Source organism: Haemorhous mexicanus, chromosome 6 (genome assembly GCF_027477595.1).
Source record: "Haemorhous mexicanus isolate bHaeMex1 chromosome 6, bHaeMex1.pri, whole genome shotgun sequence".
In the NCBI taxonomy this organism is placed as follows: domain Eukaryota; kingdom Metazoa; phylum Chordata; class Aves; order Passeriformes; family Fringillidae; genus Haemorhous; species Haemorhous mexicanus.
This window is the reverse complement of record NC_082346.1, coordinates 56,699,285-56,717,065: the sequence shown is the minus strand read 5'-3', so window position 1 is coordinate 56,717,065 and position 17,781 is coordinate 56,699,285. Positions and strand designations below refer to the sequence as shown.

General features: G+C 42.5%; 1 protein-coding gene across 1 annotated transcript in view; it reads right to left on the bottom strand.

Annotated features, from left to right (window-relative positions):
- KIF26A (kinesin family member 26A) overlaps positions 1–17,781 on the bottom strand; it is a 93,780-nt gene that overhangs the window by 50,385 nt on the left and 25,614 nt on the right. Inside the window, exon 3 of the mRNA XM_059850439.1 lies at positions 12,866–13,357. Coding sequence (XP_059706422.1) covers positions 12,866–13,357 — 492 coding nt within the window. The remainder of the gene's footprint in view (positions 1–12,865; positions 13,358–17,781) is intronic.

The following is a 17,781-nucleotide window of genomic DNA, read 5'->3' as shown; positions in this document are numbered from 1 at the left end:
CATCACAAAAAAAGAAAGGACAAATTTTTTTTTTTTAACTAAATGCACCTCCCTCATCTCAACAAATATTTTTCTGAGGACTGTGTGTGGAAAACAGAATTTTCTAGAGGAATTTGAGCAACTTTTGACGTTTCCAAGTGTTCAAGTCAGCACAGAGAGAAGGCTCCAGACTGCAGCTGAGAGGGAACTGCTCTTCTCCATTTAATGAATTTTCATAAATCGTTAATGATCAAATGCAGAAAGCACAACCTTGTCACTATAAAATGTTACTGACTGCACTGAATATTTAAAATGTCATAGGGCTCCACATTCAGAGAATAATGTTTGTTTCAATTTTCTATGAAAATATTTGCTGGACAAAAGCCATCGGAAAAAACCAAAATCCCTTTGGAAGGATGCTAAACCTCAAAGGAAGGCTCTCCAAAACTGCTCTATAGGACCCCTTCCCTCTACTCTCTCCAAAGCCACATGAAAACTGGCACCAGTAAGAGCACAGCAAGGATGACATTTGAAAATGTCACACCAAGCATTTTGCACATGCAGGAATGAGCAATGTCTTGGTGCTTCACATCAGTGCCTGTGCCTTGGACAGGAGGGCTTTGGGACCAGGTCCCAGCACCCATCCTGAAGACATGGGGCAAGTTAGCCACACTGCATTCCCAGCTGGCAGCATCCACACACACAGGTGAAGCTGGCAGGGCCACAACAAGCAGTTACAGCATGAGCTGCTCCCAGCTGAGAGGGCCAAAGGTGGGGGGGAAAGGGCAGGATGAGATGGAGGTGACCTGACATCCTCAGGCCATGGAGGTGGAAGTGTCCTGGGCAGAACAGGGGCACCCCCTGTCCCATCCCTGATTCCCAGCACACGAGCTCACTGTTGTGACTAGATGGCAGGAAACATCTGCCCAGGCTATAGCAAGTCAGACCAGTCCAAAATTACACTACAAAGAAGCTGGCCCTAGATGAAATTTCCAGATCCACAGGACTTTGTCGGGCCATCACCATCCAAAGGACAATTACAATTCTAACAAGCTCTTTACACATTTGAAGTGCAGAGCCAAAAACTAAGCCATAATAGTTCCAGTTTTTTGAATATTTCCATTCTCTGGACATTGACCTTTGTCCAGAGAATGTCCAGGAATCCAAAAGAGCCAAATGGGGTCATGCCACTTGGTCACTGAAATGCATACAAAATATGTGTCTGGCAACAGGAAAGAAAAACACAGGACTATAAAAACCTATAAAAATAGATCAGTCCCAGGATAATACTGTCATGGCAGAAGAAAACCAGAAGGTTGGACAGAGCTGCAAAAGAGTATTGAGAATAACTAACAAGGGAATGAAGAAAATTACAAGAGCCTCGACAAATCTGACACACATCTGTTTATTAGAATCACAACTAAATTACTTCAAAAAATTGGTCCCATAATGAAAGCACTTAACAGGGCAGTGCAGGTGAAGCACTAAGTGCTCTGGGACAGCCTGAGTCTGTACTGGTGATTTTTTTCTAACTTTTTTTACCCTTTTCTGACTAGCAGACAGACAGAGTATTTTGAGAATTTGCTCCAACTTACTATTTTCCACTTTCTGACTAGAACATCACAGTCAATTAAACTGTAAAAACTGCTTGATGTAACGATTTTGCAAAATATTAAACCTACTGTTTATATATGATAAAACAATAATTTTCCACCTAAATGATTCACGCAAAAAAAGGCTCTTATGACCTACTACCACTGACTGGAACAAATGTGACGTAAATCTGGAGCTGGATAATGCTCACACTATAAACCCTTCTTTCCCAGAAGCGTGGGCAAGTCCTGCCTGCATCTCCTGTGAGAAACGTCTCCTCCTGACTGAAGAGCACTACATAAAGTTAACAGGGCAGCATATGCCAGGCTGAACTGAAACATGTTCTGGACAAACTTTTTACTGCCACTTGGCATTGCTGCTGCCAGGGCTCATTATAAAATAAGCAGGGCATTTTATAACTACAATACACTACTGTAGTCATTTATAACCTGCAGCTGTGATGTGGTAACAGGAAGGCCTAAACCTGTAGTTTCAGACTTTTATATGCATCTCGTGTTCAAAGTAAATCAAATGCAGAGCATAATGTCCCTTCTCTCAAAAAAGGTTTTTCAGCTACAAGAGTTGCTAATGCCTGGCTTATGATCAATCTCTGAAGATGAGGCAGAAGGAGAAAAATTACAGAGAAGTAGAATTTAATAGAAATAGGAGGCCCATCTGCTGTCACAGACTGGAAAGTAATATAGGCCATCCAAAGGCAACCTCAAAGCACTTCCTTTTTGAAATAATTAAAGCAGGTTTAAGGTTTGGATCTTTAACACCAAAAATCATTAGTAGCCTGTGCTCCATGCAGAAATACCTCAACCTTTTGGGCAGGGCACACACCCAGCTACATCCAGCACGGGCATCCTTGGCAGTACCAGGATGGAGAATCAGCAGCTTCTTCCTTCTGACTAAGGGCCTTTGATTTCAATCTGACACAGATCTCTCCTAAACCATGCTACTTGGTCCTTGAAAAATGTATTAGGCTCTGGGCAGGCCTTGATCTAGAAAATGAAATGCCATTCTTTCCTTCCTTCAGACTGAGAATGTGGGCAATCCCTGCAGGCAGGGCTCTGGCAGTGCAAAGACATCAGCAGGCAGTGACAGACCAATTCCTTCACATTTCAGCCATTCAGGACACCCACACCAAAGACACAGCAAGAAATGCTCTTTTTTCTTTCCCTTTTCACAGCAACCTGACCACCAGCCACATGAACAACACCCTCCTATCTGCACATGTAAACCCACCACCTGGAAAGTCAGGAGGCCATGAAATGAGCTACCTACAAGGACACAGATCCTGCTGCACATTAACACTCTCAAATCAGGGCTTTTCATCTGCAGTGCATTTAAAACAGCCAGGCTAGAGGGAACTGTTTCTTCTAATGCCTCTAGGCAAGCATCAGAAAGTGTTGCCCAGAGCCCTCCCTGTTGACTTCTATTACAATAGGTACAGCCTCCAAAGCCAAAAAATCTAGCTGTGTACTTCCTTGGGTATTGCTTCAAATGGACAAATATCCAGTAAAAATCCCTGCTTTTTGTCAAAGGCTGATCAAGAGCAAGCAAAGGAATTAATTAACAGATTCATAATAATAAAAAATTTCTGGGATTTTAGGATTGGGTCATTTTAGGATTGGGTTTCCTTCAACAAGACAAATGTTTTTCCATTAGGACTGACTTCCATGGGCCAGATGTGTTTCTAACAGCCACTAAACACAGGAGACATGCAGAGCTTTGAAATGGGAGAACTTGTTTCACCTTCCTGACTCCACAACAGCATTTCTCAATGATTTGGGCAACTCAAGAAAAATCTTACCATATCTTGATTACCCTTTATTCAACAAAAGAAATTACCATGTTCCCCACTTCATTAAAATCACTGTATTGTTATAATGATTGACATACAATGTCATCAAATAAAGCAAAGGTGGACGGAGATTGTCATACCTAATTTCTATCTCAATCACACTTGAACTGCTTATATATCAGATGTAGCTGCTTTAAAAAGAACATCTCTTGGGATCAATTTGCCTGACAGCTACCACATGGAAGGCACCCACTGACAAGCAGCTCTCTTGAAGAGGTACAAGCCCTCGTTATCTGAAGGGAAAACTGCCTCTTTATTGCACCCATATTTAGAGACCAAGGCCCAGTTACAGGCAAGCTCATGAAGCAGCAATAAGTTTGCAAAGACAAGGACAGCTGTGATCATTGCTGAAGGACACCAAGGTCCCAAATTAGGGACAGAGCTGTGCAGATGACACTCTTTTCTTGTGGGTGCTCCAGCTGACCCCACTGTTTGCTCCCCTGTTGGGGCCATGTAACCCAGACATGATTCACCATGACTAGAGTGAAATCTGCAAGCCTTCAGATATCCCAAAGCTCTTTCAAGTAACAAAATGCCAATAATAAGGAATTCCAGAAGAAATTCCCAAGTGTGACTGTGCAAAGCAGCTGCCCCAGGAGGAGAGATAAAAGAGGCTGGGAGCCTTCTCCTGTTTGGAGAAGGGAAGATTGAGGACAGCCTGACTGAGGTTTACAAAGTCATGGAGGTACTGAATAAATTAAATGAAAGTGAATACTTCTTTGCACTGGGGTAGTGAACTCATGGAACTTGCTGGCATATAGAAGGCTGTGGAGTTAGAGAGCGTTTCAGGGTCAGAGAGGGTTGGATAAATTCCTGAACAGCAGGTCCCTAAACAGATCCTAAAGGGAACAGACAGGTATGTGTCCCTGTGAATTCTCCAACTGGGCATGGTGGGGAGTATGAGCAGACTGCAGAAAGCATCCAGGCTCCACAGCTCTCCCTAAATACCATTTCCAGCTTCACTGCTGGAGACAGCCCTGGGCTAGACAGGCTGCAGCTGAGACCCAGCAGGATATTACTAATGTTCTTATCATTCCCATTCAATCTTTTCAAGAGAATCTCAGCATAACTAGCAACAGGAGCTTGTGCTATTCCCATATCCCCCCATCAGTACTTCAGAGTCACAGGGAGAGGCTGACAGGACTCAAGGGGATGTCCACACAGCTACCTTGCAATAACAAACTAAATCTAGATCTTTCCCAAGCCAGGCATCACAAGGGTTGCTCTCCCCTTCTTTACCCTTCCACTGCCACCTGACCCCTAAAACAGCCTTGCACAACTTCATCACCTTGCACAACTTCATCATACAACAGAGATAGTTCTGAATGGCAGATCCATTATCTTTGTCCAACAACACAGCAACAGGCTCATGCCTACAGCACCTTTCAAATTCCTCCTTCATGTAAGGTATCACAAAAGAACAAACTCATCCAGATTCGAAATAGTAGCAGCCATGCAGATTCAGAGGAGTTTACTCAGTTGTCTCTTTCCCAAGCTAACAGGCCCAGCTCCCTCTGCCTTTTCTCTTAAGAGAGATGCTCCAGTCCCCTCACCATCTTCACAGCCCCTTCACGGACCCTCACCAGGAGCTCTGTGTCTTTCTTGAACAGAGGAGCCCAGAACTGGACACAGCACTCTAGATGTGGTCTCAACCAGGGCTGAGCAGAGGTCACCCCCCTTGATCTGCTGGCAATTCTCTTCTGATGCAGTCCTCAATATCACTGGCCTTCTTGCTCTCAAGGGCAGTGCTGGCTCGTGGTTAACTTCTTGTCTACCAGGACTCCCAGAGCTGTTTTCTGCAGGTCAGCCCCCAGTCTATTCTGGTACATGGGGTTAAGCCTCCCCAGCTGCAGAACCCCACACTTGCTTCAGTTGAATTTCATTGTGTTCCTCTCTATCCACATCTCCAGCCTGTGCAGGTCTTGCTGGATGGCACAGCACTTTGTGGTACCAGCCATTCCTCCTCAGCAAGCTTCCCAAGGCTGAGCACTGTCCCTCCATCCAGGGCACTGATGAATATGATGAACTAAAGTGGAATCAGCACAGACCCCCAGGGAACACCACTGGCTCCAGGGCTCCAGGTAGACTCTGCATTACTGATCACAACCAAGGTCCAGCATAGCACCTCTCCTCACGGGCTCTTCTGTCACTTGGAGATGAAAATTATCATTAACACATTCCAGGAACTCCTACTTGCTTATGCCCTGCTGTGTTGTCATTCATGAGGACCAGGACTTCTAAACATGAGGTTGTTCCTATCTGTCTTTGGAGGACTTCATACACTCAGTCTTCCTGGTTGGGCAGCCCACTCTCTATAATGTCACTGTGAAATTATCTCATCATAGTTTTAAAGTTCTATTTATAAGTCTAGTAATCCCATCATTGATTACTGTGACTGTATTCAAATTATAAATCCATTAGCTGCTCAACAATGAAATAAAATCAATAATGCACGTAAATGGGAAAAAAGGAATTTAAATGCATACATTAATGTCACTTGAAGTAGTGCTATTTTATGCACCATCTCTAACAAAACTGTGTCACATCATTAGCAATAATGTGAAAAATCTTTTTCAATTAACAGAGCTGATTTGATGCTATGTTCACTAAAGTGGCAATCCATTCCATTAAACACACACATATGAAATGCTTGAAATATCTATGAACTCTACTCATACATCATAAATTCTCTTCTAAGTGCTGGAACACAAAAATAGATACATCATTTTCTATTTATGCTTTTTAAACCTCCTGTCAGAAGCTGCCAGGCAGGCCACTTCAGTGACTCTAGCAAGTAACAAAGAGCACCAATTTTTGCCCCATGCTCAGCCACAAAACAAGAGATGCTTTCACCAATGCTCATACTGTGCACATCTCTCAGCCTCTGAAGGCCCACACCCTGAACATGCCATCATTCCAGTAAACAGCCTGGTGAGAAAATGTCAAATTCAAAGCACTTTCCAAAGAAAAAAAAAAATAGATGATGTTCAAATACTATTCCACACAAGCAGGACAACTGGGCAATCCTACCTGCACACAGCTGTGCAAATCAGCTCCTTTCATGTACTGTACAGACACCACTGCAATATTTTCCCCTCCACCCCTCTGCACATGACTAAGGTCTGAGCTCAGCCTGAATTTATTTGGTTTCTCTGCTGCATTAACTTCTGAAGCCAAAGGGCATTATCCATCTGCAGCCCACCCTTAACCCGTGTAGCCCGTGCAACAGCAGCCTCATAAAAGCTGCTCTTTCTCAAATCCTGGATGACACCACTTCTGAGCTTCAGCCAAAAAGCATGAACCTTCCCTGCATGGCAACTTCTAGTGATGGGATGGCATGGGAGGCCCTGATTATCAGTTCACCTGAGGATTTATTGTGGAGCAAATTCAGAGTATAAATGGACCAGCAGAAAGCGAGGGAAGCTGAAGGGAGCAAAGTGAACAGAAAAGGCCAAAGTTGAAAGGCAAGAGTAGAAAATTTAAGTATTAGGGGTATTTAGTGTAGCCTATGATACATTTGCCAGATGAGATAATGCACTGTGGGCCAAAAGTAAATCCACTAGATTATCATTTCCACATAATCCCTAAAGTCTGCTTGTCTTAAATCTATCTCTGATGAGTTACAGGTGAAGTCTGGGCAAACATTCCTTATTATTGCCTGTTGACTTCAATTGTCAACAGAGGCAAGTAGGGACTTGTTTCCTCATGAGAGCTGTAATAACAACTGCTTAGCCTGGAGGGGTGAAAGATCAAAATAACTGGTTTCAGGTGGTAATTTGAGCCACAAGAGGGTCTGAGTCCTCAAATAGTTACCCTGTCCCATAACTGTAAAACCAACACTATGGTGGAAGTGTCAAACACACACAAAAAAAAGGAAAATAAAAAGAAATGCAATCCACACCCTCACCCAAGAAAAGGCTCATTTCCATCTTGTAGCCATAACCTTTCTGTTAACTCCTAATATTTTTCCTGTATTACTCTGATACCTGGAAATACATTAAAAAGTGACCTCATTTTCACCTTCAGCACCCTACACTGGGGACAATCTAGAAAAAGAGAGCACAAAGGTCCCATCAGCTACACAAAGCAGAGAGCTATGCTTCCAGCTGCACGTTTAAGGCTGAATTCCCAACCCACTCTTCCCAAGCCAGCTGCTCCCTGGCTGCTGGGGCAGGGTCTCACTGAGAGTGGCAGTGCTGTCCCCCACATCACACCCTCCTCTGCATGGCCACAGCAGCAAAGCCCAAAGCAAGGCATGACTGCCCAGCTGACTTGCTGCAGTCACAGCAGGGGAACATAAACTAGGTTAGTATGAGAAAGCATTTAGCAACCTGGACCAAAAGGTTTCCTTCTGCTGCTGAGACTTGTTATGGAGAGTGACCAATGCTAACTTTGAAAGTTAGTATTTTTTGCCTCCTCCTTAACCTTTATTTATTTACTTCCTCTTCAAAAGCAGTGACACCAACACTACTGGAGCTAAAGAGAAAACAGCAGAGCCTCTGTGCACTCCCTGCCTCACCATCTAACATGGACTTCTTGAGGATCAAGATCTTACACGAGGAGTCTGAGAAATGTCCCAAAGCTCAAAGACATCCATATGTCTCACAGACAAGATTTATGGTCAATGCACCGTATTTTAATTGTTTCATTACAAAATATATTTCCCACATTGTATTAATAAAAGGTCACTGAGAAAGCTATCAAGTAGGGTTTTAAAAATTAATTTAAAAATCCATTTGGCATGACATTTATCAAAGTAAAAAAAGTAAATGCTGTGAAGTAAATCTTGTCATTGTTCTGTTTTCCACAGTCAGCTTTTTATTGCATCTTTTAAACAAAGCATAAGTCACCCTTGCTATAAACAAATAAAGAGGCTTTAAGGAAAGTCAACAGAGGCTGAACTACTCTCAGACAAAACCATCTGGTTTAGATTAGGGTAAGCAGAAGACTTACTCAAACTACAGGAAAGCCTGAATTGTGACTAAAATAACTCATAGGTTTTTCACCTAAGACAAATAAACATTAACTTCTTTAACTTCAGAGTCTATGCACCCATTTACATGTGCTGTGCTGTGGGTGAATCCTCCCTCTCTGAACTTCACAGACCCAAGCAATAAGCTCATACCTAAATGTAAATTTGTGAATACTCTCAGGAACATACATTTGATAATTTTACAATTTTGCATATATAGGCTTTTAAAGTTTTACTTAAGGCACTTCAAATTTTTTAGTGCTCCAACTTTTTCAATTTCTTAATGGTGCCTTTTTTAATATATTTTTAAATCCACTTACAAACTGGTAAGTGTTCAAGGAGCCACAATGCCTTATAACCAGTGCCAACTGTATATATTCAAGTAAGAAATACAGTGTGACGAGGATCTCGTTTTGTGTAAGATGAAAGGAAAAGCAATTTGCAAATAAGCCCTATTTCACTGAGATGTCTTTATAGCACATGGCATGGCTACTTTAGCACTTTTATGCAGCACATAACACTGCATAATAATAACACAGTCAATTTAAAATATACAGTAAGACCTCTCTTTCTACAGCACACAATAAATGCAGATATTTCTAATAGGCATACAAGGTATTTTCAGTGGTTTTAATGTTCTGCTTCTCAGCCAGATTCCAACACATCTGGGAAGCCCAAACTCCCCTCAGTCCTCTCCTTTTGCATTAAACTGGGGGGCAGTGCTTAGCACTGCTAATGGGTTTTTTTCATTTGAGTAGTAACCTTTTAGTCACTAGTCAGGTCAAGAACTGAAAACATCAATATAAAACTGTTTATTAATTACAGTTGTCAGGTGTCCAGCACAAATCAGCTGCTTTACCCAGAGTTATACCAGCTCCCTCCCCTCCACTGTGTTCACTGTCTGCTCAGACAACTTATCACTGCTACTGGTGATTATTGTTTGTAATTTTTCACAACAGGCCACTTGGGTAAAGCAGCTGATTACATCTTCACCTTTTGCACCTTGGTTGCAATCCTAGTCTTCCCCTCCTTGAACCTTCCTCCAGATCCTTAATTACTGTTCCTCTTTACAGCTCCCAAAGCCCATGGTTATTATTTTCATGTGAGCAGCACCCACACTGCGCTTCAAACACACGTTCCTGTTCAAAAAATTTATAATCTATATAATGGATTTTTCACACTTGAACTCCAAACACATATTAAAAATTTATGATGTCCTGCACTTCTGACCCCCAACGTTCAGCCCAGAAGTGTTTTCACAACTGTAAGTGACATAACAAGGTAATACATGCGAGTTTGGGGAGGAAGATGAGAGGGGCAGAAATCAAATTATTTTTTTTTCTCTCCACAGACAATTTCCCTACTGTCACTATTAGAACTAAGCATGAATAAAAAATATGGATCCTGGAGAAATGTGCGCGGCTGCAAGGTGCCCTGAGGTTTGGCAGATGTACACTGAGGTGTATTTTCACTCCCAGAAGGCACTGGGGACATAGCAGGCTGCATCCAAAAGAGGATTCACTCCACATGACCTGCCTGGGCTCCACCAGCACCAGCTGGAAGCCACAGGCACCCTTGGTGGACAGGGCAGGCCAAGACACACATCCAAGATGAGAAGGACAAAGCATCTCTTTGAAGCGCCTGTTGGTCTTCCCTAGCCCCAGAGGAAGCCTCAGTAATTATGTTATAATAAATGCCTGGGGTTTTGATAATTAAAAATACTTGAGATGAACCCCAGCCTTTACTTTTGTCTTCCCAGATTTGTAAAATGAACCATGCCCACTTCATATGCAGCAGTGAGTTAAATCACTGGGAGGGAGGGTAGGCATTGGGTAGAAGCCTCCTACCAGGGAGTTCAGCACCTGCTTCAGGTACCCTTTGGTAAGGAAAAAAGGTGTAAGTACAGATCCCCCAGGGAAACAGGAGTATTTACAGGGTGGTCAAAAACTACTGGTGTCACAACCAAGAGTGGAAACTCCCTGAGGAAAGAGCCATCTTTTATTTCTGCTTTTGTGCAGTATGTTGCCTAAATGGGGGATGAAGTCTTCGAAATCCAGTCACACTTGATAAATAGTACATTCAGTGCTGTTCTTTCTACTGCAGTAGTCTTGCTCCAGAATTCCTCTAGCCAGACCAGCTTTGCCCCACAAGACAGGAAGTATTACTAAAGACAGACATCACTAGAACTATGTATATGAACAGTTCTCTTCTGGATTATACTGAAACTAAACCCTGTCTCTAACTTAGAAAAGACATAATTTTGTCTTTAACTTGTAAAAAAAATAAATAAACTTTTCTAATAGGGAAGGAAGTTCAGATGTGAGAATCAATAGAACTGGGAAAATCCCAGTCTTCAAAAAAATTGTGAAATTATGTAAGATAAGCATTGGACAAGAACGTCCTGCAGTGGATACTATCCTAGACAAGGGCCAGACTAGCTGTTTCCTGAAATCTCTCCAATCCTGTTTCCTTCAACACCTGTGATTCCTCAGGGGAAGAGCGTAGGGGAAGCACTTTCTGCCTCACCCACCCAAACAACTTCATCAGACACAAGGCTCTTAACAATACAAAAGGCAGTGGAAGAATTCCGACAGACACAAGAAGCACCATCTGGAAAGAGATGCACTTACAGTCTTCAGTAACTACATTTGGGCTTAAATGAATAAAATAAATAAAGAGAGAGAAGAGATAAAACAACTGAAGACTAGCTTCTCTCCAAAAACTGCTTATAAATCTAAATGATCCTTGCAGATGCCTGGATCACATCCAAGCTGCCTCCAACACTCACAGTGTTTGTCCTTTCGTTAAAGGTCACTGTTTTCCAGGCTACTGAGTTTCTTTGCACATTTCTAAATCACACTTAAGCTCTGCTGCATTATACACATTTTTCCTTCACAGGGGTTAAATGAGGCAACAGTTTTATCTTAGAATAGCACAGTGGTTAGGGAAGACCACATCTATCAGTCAGCATGGTTAAGCAGGAAGAAGTCTGCAGCTGGCTGTTACTGAATTATTTAGGACAAGAATAAGGGCAGACAAAGAATGAGCAGACAAATGGAAATACTTCTGCTTCCAGAGTGCAGGCTTCTTAGCCCAGCAGCTTTCCCAATTTTCCTTCTCTATTTCTGTGAGATACAAAGAACTCAGAAGGCAATTTAAAGGTAACATCCTATACCATACATGGCCAAATTGATCCCTAATGCATGGAGCAACATTTTAGGGAAAAAGCTCTCATAGCAGAAGTTCCTTATAACCTATGAAGAGCTGAATGGGCTATTTTCTCTTTTCTTAGTGAGTGACCTGTTGTCAGTAGAGATTCACTGGACTTAGATTCTCAGAAGTGGAATGTATGGGAACTCACAAATTTCCTTAAGAGAGAAAAGTATGGGAAGGAGGAATCAAGTCTCCAAGCCTTTTCTGGAAGGAAACACAAGTCAGCCTGAAAAAGTAATGTTACACAGCAGCACTCAAATATTTATCTCTGATGATCTTGGAGCTCAACCAGCTGAAGCTACCAAGCAATATTAGGCAGTGTTTACATACAACAGCACATAAGGCATTATGTTAAATTTAAAGCTGCTTGGCACCAAAATACCTGATTCCACAAGATCTGTTAAGTCATCTTTAAGTGAAAACCTTTACTTCAAATTGTACACATTTCATTATTACATACACTCCCCCATTCAGTACCTGAAAACTGGTCAGGAATAAATCTCAGTCAAAACCAGCCACGTACTGTATCTTTTTTCTTAGCACAGTCCTATAGATAGCCACATAATGAATTTGCTTTTAAAGGTAATGTGCACCTCTACAAAGCTTTTCCATTTCCCACAAGAGTTCTTACAATGCACAGAGAATACAGGGAAACAACATCAAGGCTGAAAATCCAAGTGCAGTGACATTTACAGGCATGTGGCTCTGAAGCAACCTCCTGAGCCCCTTCTCCAGCAGCAAACTGTTCTGCAACACATCTAAGCTGCAGATTAATGCTGTGCATCACCATCCATCAGCAGCAACTGCTGAACTGCACACAGTGTTAGAAGCTCTGCACTAGACTTGAGGGTCAAGTTCGCCTTTGATATAATCCCATGAAGCTCCCAGAGCTTCATGTGTCACAAACTTGGCCTTTTGTGTTTTTCTAAAGGAGCTACCAGGTATGCGACAGACAAATAACATCACCTGCATACATGAAGCTAAAATAGGTGCAAAAACATCTGAGGAAAGGATCTCACCAGAAGATAAGAGATAAGAAATAAGAAAGCAAATTCCTTGTGACATCCGATAGAACATCTTCCAAAGCTCTTTAACTCTTCAGCTCTTGAAACGTGGCTTAGAATACCATTAGCTGATCCCCACAAAGATAAATATGTATAGATCTCAAATTTTATCTGCATCTCTCTGTATGTCCACACACGTGCAAACAAAACCCAAGCAGCTGAATTACCACTACTTACTAGACAAGCCTGAGGCAGGAAGCTGTTCACTCTGGAGATACTCCACATGCCCTCGAGGTACTGCTGAGCCTGGATGGTGACAGAGCTCAGGGCACCACTGAGACCGCTGGGGGCCACCGTCACTTGAACGCTGGAGTTGGGAAAGCTGCCCACGCCTTGAGACCATCCCAGTCCTTTCTTCCTCTCTGCTGCAGAGAAGAGACTGGGTGACTTCCCAGGCTGCCTGCCCACCTGCCACTGCAGGTCCTTCTGGGAAGAGACAGTGACCATCCTGGGTACCACGCTGGTCACCGCGCCGGCGCCGGGCGGGAGGTCGGGCATCTCTGGGTAGCTGGTTTGGCTGAGGGTGTGCATCATCTGAATGGCTTCCTGCTTCAGCTGATTCAAGTGAGTGGCACAAGTTTCACATCTGCTCTCTCCTTCATTCCTGTTTTTCTGTAAATAGTCAGGCACTTGAAGCTTGTCAAAAATTAAAGCTGATAATCGTGGGTCCTAAAGAAGTGAAGAAAGGGGGAGAAGACATAGTCAGTTAAAGTGATGCAGAAAGATAAAAAGTAGAGGAAAAAAGAAAGTTATCTGATTTGCTCTCCACTCACGGAAGTACTTTACATCTGTTCTGTAACTCTCAGCATTTTTCCTGCTGAATACCCTAACAGGCCCACAGTGGATTAATAAACTACGAGGAATTCATTTATATTAGACCCAGCATGAAAATTATCATCAGAATTAAACAGTGGAGCTGTGGTGTTCTTGATAACTGCTCATTCTTCTAATTAACTCTCCTTTGGAGACATCTACAGCACCCGTGTTTCCCATGCTCAAGAACAATGTTAGTTTAGATGCTGAACCTACAAATACTATAACTCGATTCAAAGGCATATCACCATCAGAAACCAAGGAAAATTAGACTTGAAAGTATTTTGAAAAATTTATTCGTGACATGGTACACATCCTGCTGCCCTTACCCTCAGAAATGATGAATCAAGTGGCATAAAAGCCAGTTTACATGGTGCTGCCCACAGGACTTATTTCTGATCTTTGCAACCCACATGGTTGCAATATTCCCTTCTGCTACAGTTGCTTTAATGAGAAATAGATTTGAGCCTACAGCCATGTGTGAAGGTGTGACAATGTGCACATGAAGACACTGATTTAAAAGCAACACCCACCAGCCCTTGGCTAGTTCATTTTCAGGCTGCTAAGACATTTTAAAAGCCAGCACCCTGTTTCCACTTCAGAGATAGAGTTACCTATCTCCTGTAACACACAAATGCCCTCCTATCCCAGGCCTGCTACTGTAAAGATTAGTCAAGAGATTAAATCCAGCCCAGTCGTAAATCTGCTATCGAGACTAACACCAGGCAGTAAAACTGACCCAACTTCACACACCCTCATAGAGCTCTCTAAACAATTAAGGTTTTAATGAAATCACAGCACAGCCAAAGGTTTATTTGTATCATTATTTTAAATGAAAATATTTAATTTTCTTGTTAATAAGTAGGACACACATGGCTGGTAAATCAGCCATCCAACATATGCTGGGGATATCCCCAGATTGGCACTTGTTTTTAAAAATGTATTACTTTATGCCAAGCTGCAATTGCTCTCTAGGAAATGAATGTCCTATTAGAAAACTCATTCTGGTTTTAATTACAATGCACATCAATAAAACTCTGGTACTGGTACTTTGGCTTTGCTCTGAATTCAGAAAGTACTAAAATACTGCTGAACTTCTGCAGCAGCAGCACAGAATTTATCTCGTGTTCAGCTGCTGGACTACTCCTGCAATAGTTTTAATCTCTCACAAGACACAGTACAGTGTTGACAGAAACCACTGTAAGTATATCTAGCATCACATTATTCCACAGCCAAAAGCCATTAATCAAAGTTGCTCTTTCTAGCAACTTTCTAGTTGCAATAATCTAAATTATTGTTTATTGACTTAAAATAAAAAATACTTCTCAGGCTAAGAAAAGCTTCTCCTGCCACTGGCTGAACAATAAATTGATTCACAACAGTGAATCAGCATAAAAAGTAAAGTGAAAGACACTGTTTCATTTTTGTCTCTTCTCTTTACTGAGGTTTAGACCCTGCTAAAAATGCCTTTGAAGTTGCACCATTTGCTTACCCTCATGAGGAAGAAAGTTCTTTCCCACCAAACCTCCCAGAAGATGGTAATACTAAATTAAGACATATTAGTCAGAAAAAAAAAGGTAATTAATATTTTAGAAACTTTTTTCTATCCCTTCAGCAGAAAGTTCTATTGGTTAGACTTTAAAAAAAAAACAAAAAAACACAGATACTCAGAGCTGCAAGCTCTATTTAGCCTCGGGTAAAACAAAGGCCATGCAGTCTGTCTCCCAAGAAAAACAAACAGCACCGTGCTCAGAGCTCCTCAGAAACTGCTCCAAGGGAGAGCCCTCTGAGCAAATACTTGCTGAGGCTGACACACAGCATCTATTCAAAGAGCCCCAAAACACAGCACCTTCCAGCACCGGGCGCCCCATCTCACCAGGCACATCCCTGGGCTCACTCCTTTGATCCAAGCTGGGCACACAAGGAAGCACCTGCACGTCCCAACTGCATGAGCCTCATCTGGCAATGTTTAAATTGCTATCAAATGTCAAAAGTTTCAAATAAGCAATTAAAGCGAATTACTAGGTGAAACAGGCTTCTCATTTGAAAGAAATTACTTCTTTTGATGTAAAGAAAATTAATGACCCCAATTCTAGCTCCATAAACACAGTTTACAGCATGAGGCAGATCAGAGTCAGGCCTGTCTCGCAGTTACAAAGAAATCAGGTCGATGTCATATTAAAGGGGGGAACAAAAATAAAATTTAAAAAATATATATTTAGAAAATTACACAGAGCAAAGCTTATAGGCACATAGCATGCCAAATTTAAACCTCCTAAGTTATTTATAGCAAAAGAAAAAGGCATCTCATTACCAATGCTCATGTTTTGCCAAGCTTTACAAGGAGCCTCTTAAGCCACACATCCAGCCTCTGCAACCCCCAGCTGGCATTGTGGCCAACCTTCCCCAGTTGTGGAGAACCTTCTCCACCTCAGTAAGGGCCCAGCTGGATAGTTAGATTACTTTTATTTTTCCACTCCGAGAGACAAAAACACCTGGCTAATGGTTGGGCGTGAAGGCCAGAGGAAACACAAGTCACTGTTAAAAACATTAACCATAACTTAAAAGTTTAACCAGCCCCATTAAAGAGGTTTTCCTGCCCGGTGACAATGCCTGGTCCTGGGGAGCCCCTGCTTCAGCAGCTCACACCCTAACAAGGCTCGGGTGGGAGTTACACTCTCGTGTTTAACAGAGGGAAGAAATAAAACGTGAGTGACCAAATGTGTGACACACAGGTGGGAGGGGTGAAGCAACCAAAGCCATCCTTGCTACAGCTCCACCAGCAGACAGGCCAGCCAAACAAAGGGGGTGTGTAAATCGCTGAGGGCAATGGCACAAAAATTAAACACACAAAACACAAGCCTCTGTTCCAATCACTGCTCCAAAACCTCTTTAGTCTGCTGAGTTACAAAGAACATGACCCTTTTGTTCCACAGCATAAATAAACTATGTTCTCTTTGTCACACCTACTTTCCAAATGCTCTTCTTTCCTTCTGAAAGAGCAGGATAAGCAGAATACTGTGATGCTGTAACATTCACAGCTTCCCCTCCCACTGCAGAAACCAAATCCCTAATTTCAGACTCAGCTTGTTAACTTTTGCAAACAAATTTTAGATAGTCAAACATCACAGACTGTTAAAACTGTAAAATAAATGCTCCCACTAGGAACTGAGGAGCCCAGCAGCCCCCAGCAAGGTCAGGGCATGAGATAATTGCATGTTCTTATACGAGGACAAATTTCCTGAATGCTTGAATTTACCACTGCTTTTCAGCAAGCAGTTCTTACAGACACACACATGCAAACTGCCCACATGAGAGGAGCTCACAGAAGTGGTCTGCAAGTTCAGCTGGGCAGGATGGCAAACTTGGAAAACCAGGATTGTGCTCCCGCTAGAACACACGGCAAAACACCCATTTCCTTCAGCACTGGAGCATTCAGCCCAAAGCCTGCCTTCAGGCTTTTCCTCTGAAACCAGGAGTAGGGAAAAGGAGCACAGACTTGAAAGCACATCAGAAGCTGCTGCTTGCAACAGCGAGAAGGAAACAGTCTCTGGAATTGAGGTTTCCCTCTCTGATGCAAGAGCTCAGCTCTGCTGCCTCCCCATGAGAGCAAGCGAGGAGCCAGCAGGGTCTCAGCTGTGGGGGTAACACCACGTGCTGCATGTGGGGCACACAACAAAACCCACATTTCACAACTGTAAAATACCACATCCCCACACCACTGCCCTTGAAACTGCAGACATGACTCAAAGCAACTGGGACATGGCCAAAGGCCAATACCACCAAAAATCCCTGCTACAGCTTAGACACCAAAGTCACAGCCAGGTTTTCAAAGCATGAAACACCAAATTACGTTCCTGGACCTGAACTACTCTGAGAACTTGAAGCAGTTTGTCAGTGATAACTGCACTTAAATTAAATCATTTGGAAATTATAGCTCAATCTGTAATTTCCCATAGAGTTAGAGTTAGCACTTAGATTTTCTGTTGAACTGACAAGAAAGAATAGAGAGGGTTTTTTCCCACTGAAAAAGAGAAACAAAGATACAAGCTTTGAATCTTACCTGCAGCTACCGACTTCTAACTCCCAAACTAAGCAAGAGAAGAGGAGGCAGCACAGCATCTGGATTCTCACTTAAGAAGTCCCTGAAGTAATACCCACCCATCTGTAACCTAATCCTTTCAGAGAGGAACTGTGCACAGAGTGAGAACAAACGATGACGAACAAATGATGAAAAGTCAAATTGCCAACAACCATCCTCAGTAATTACCCACAATTTT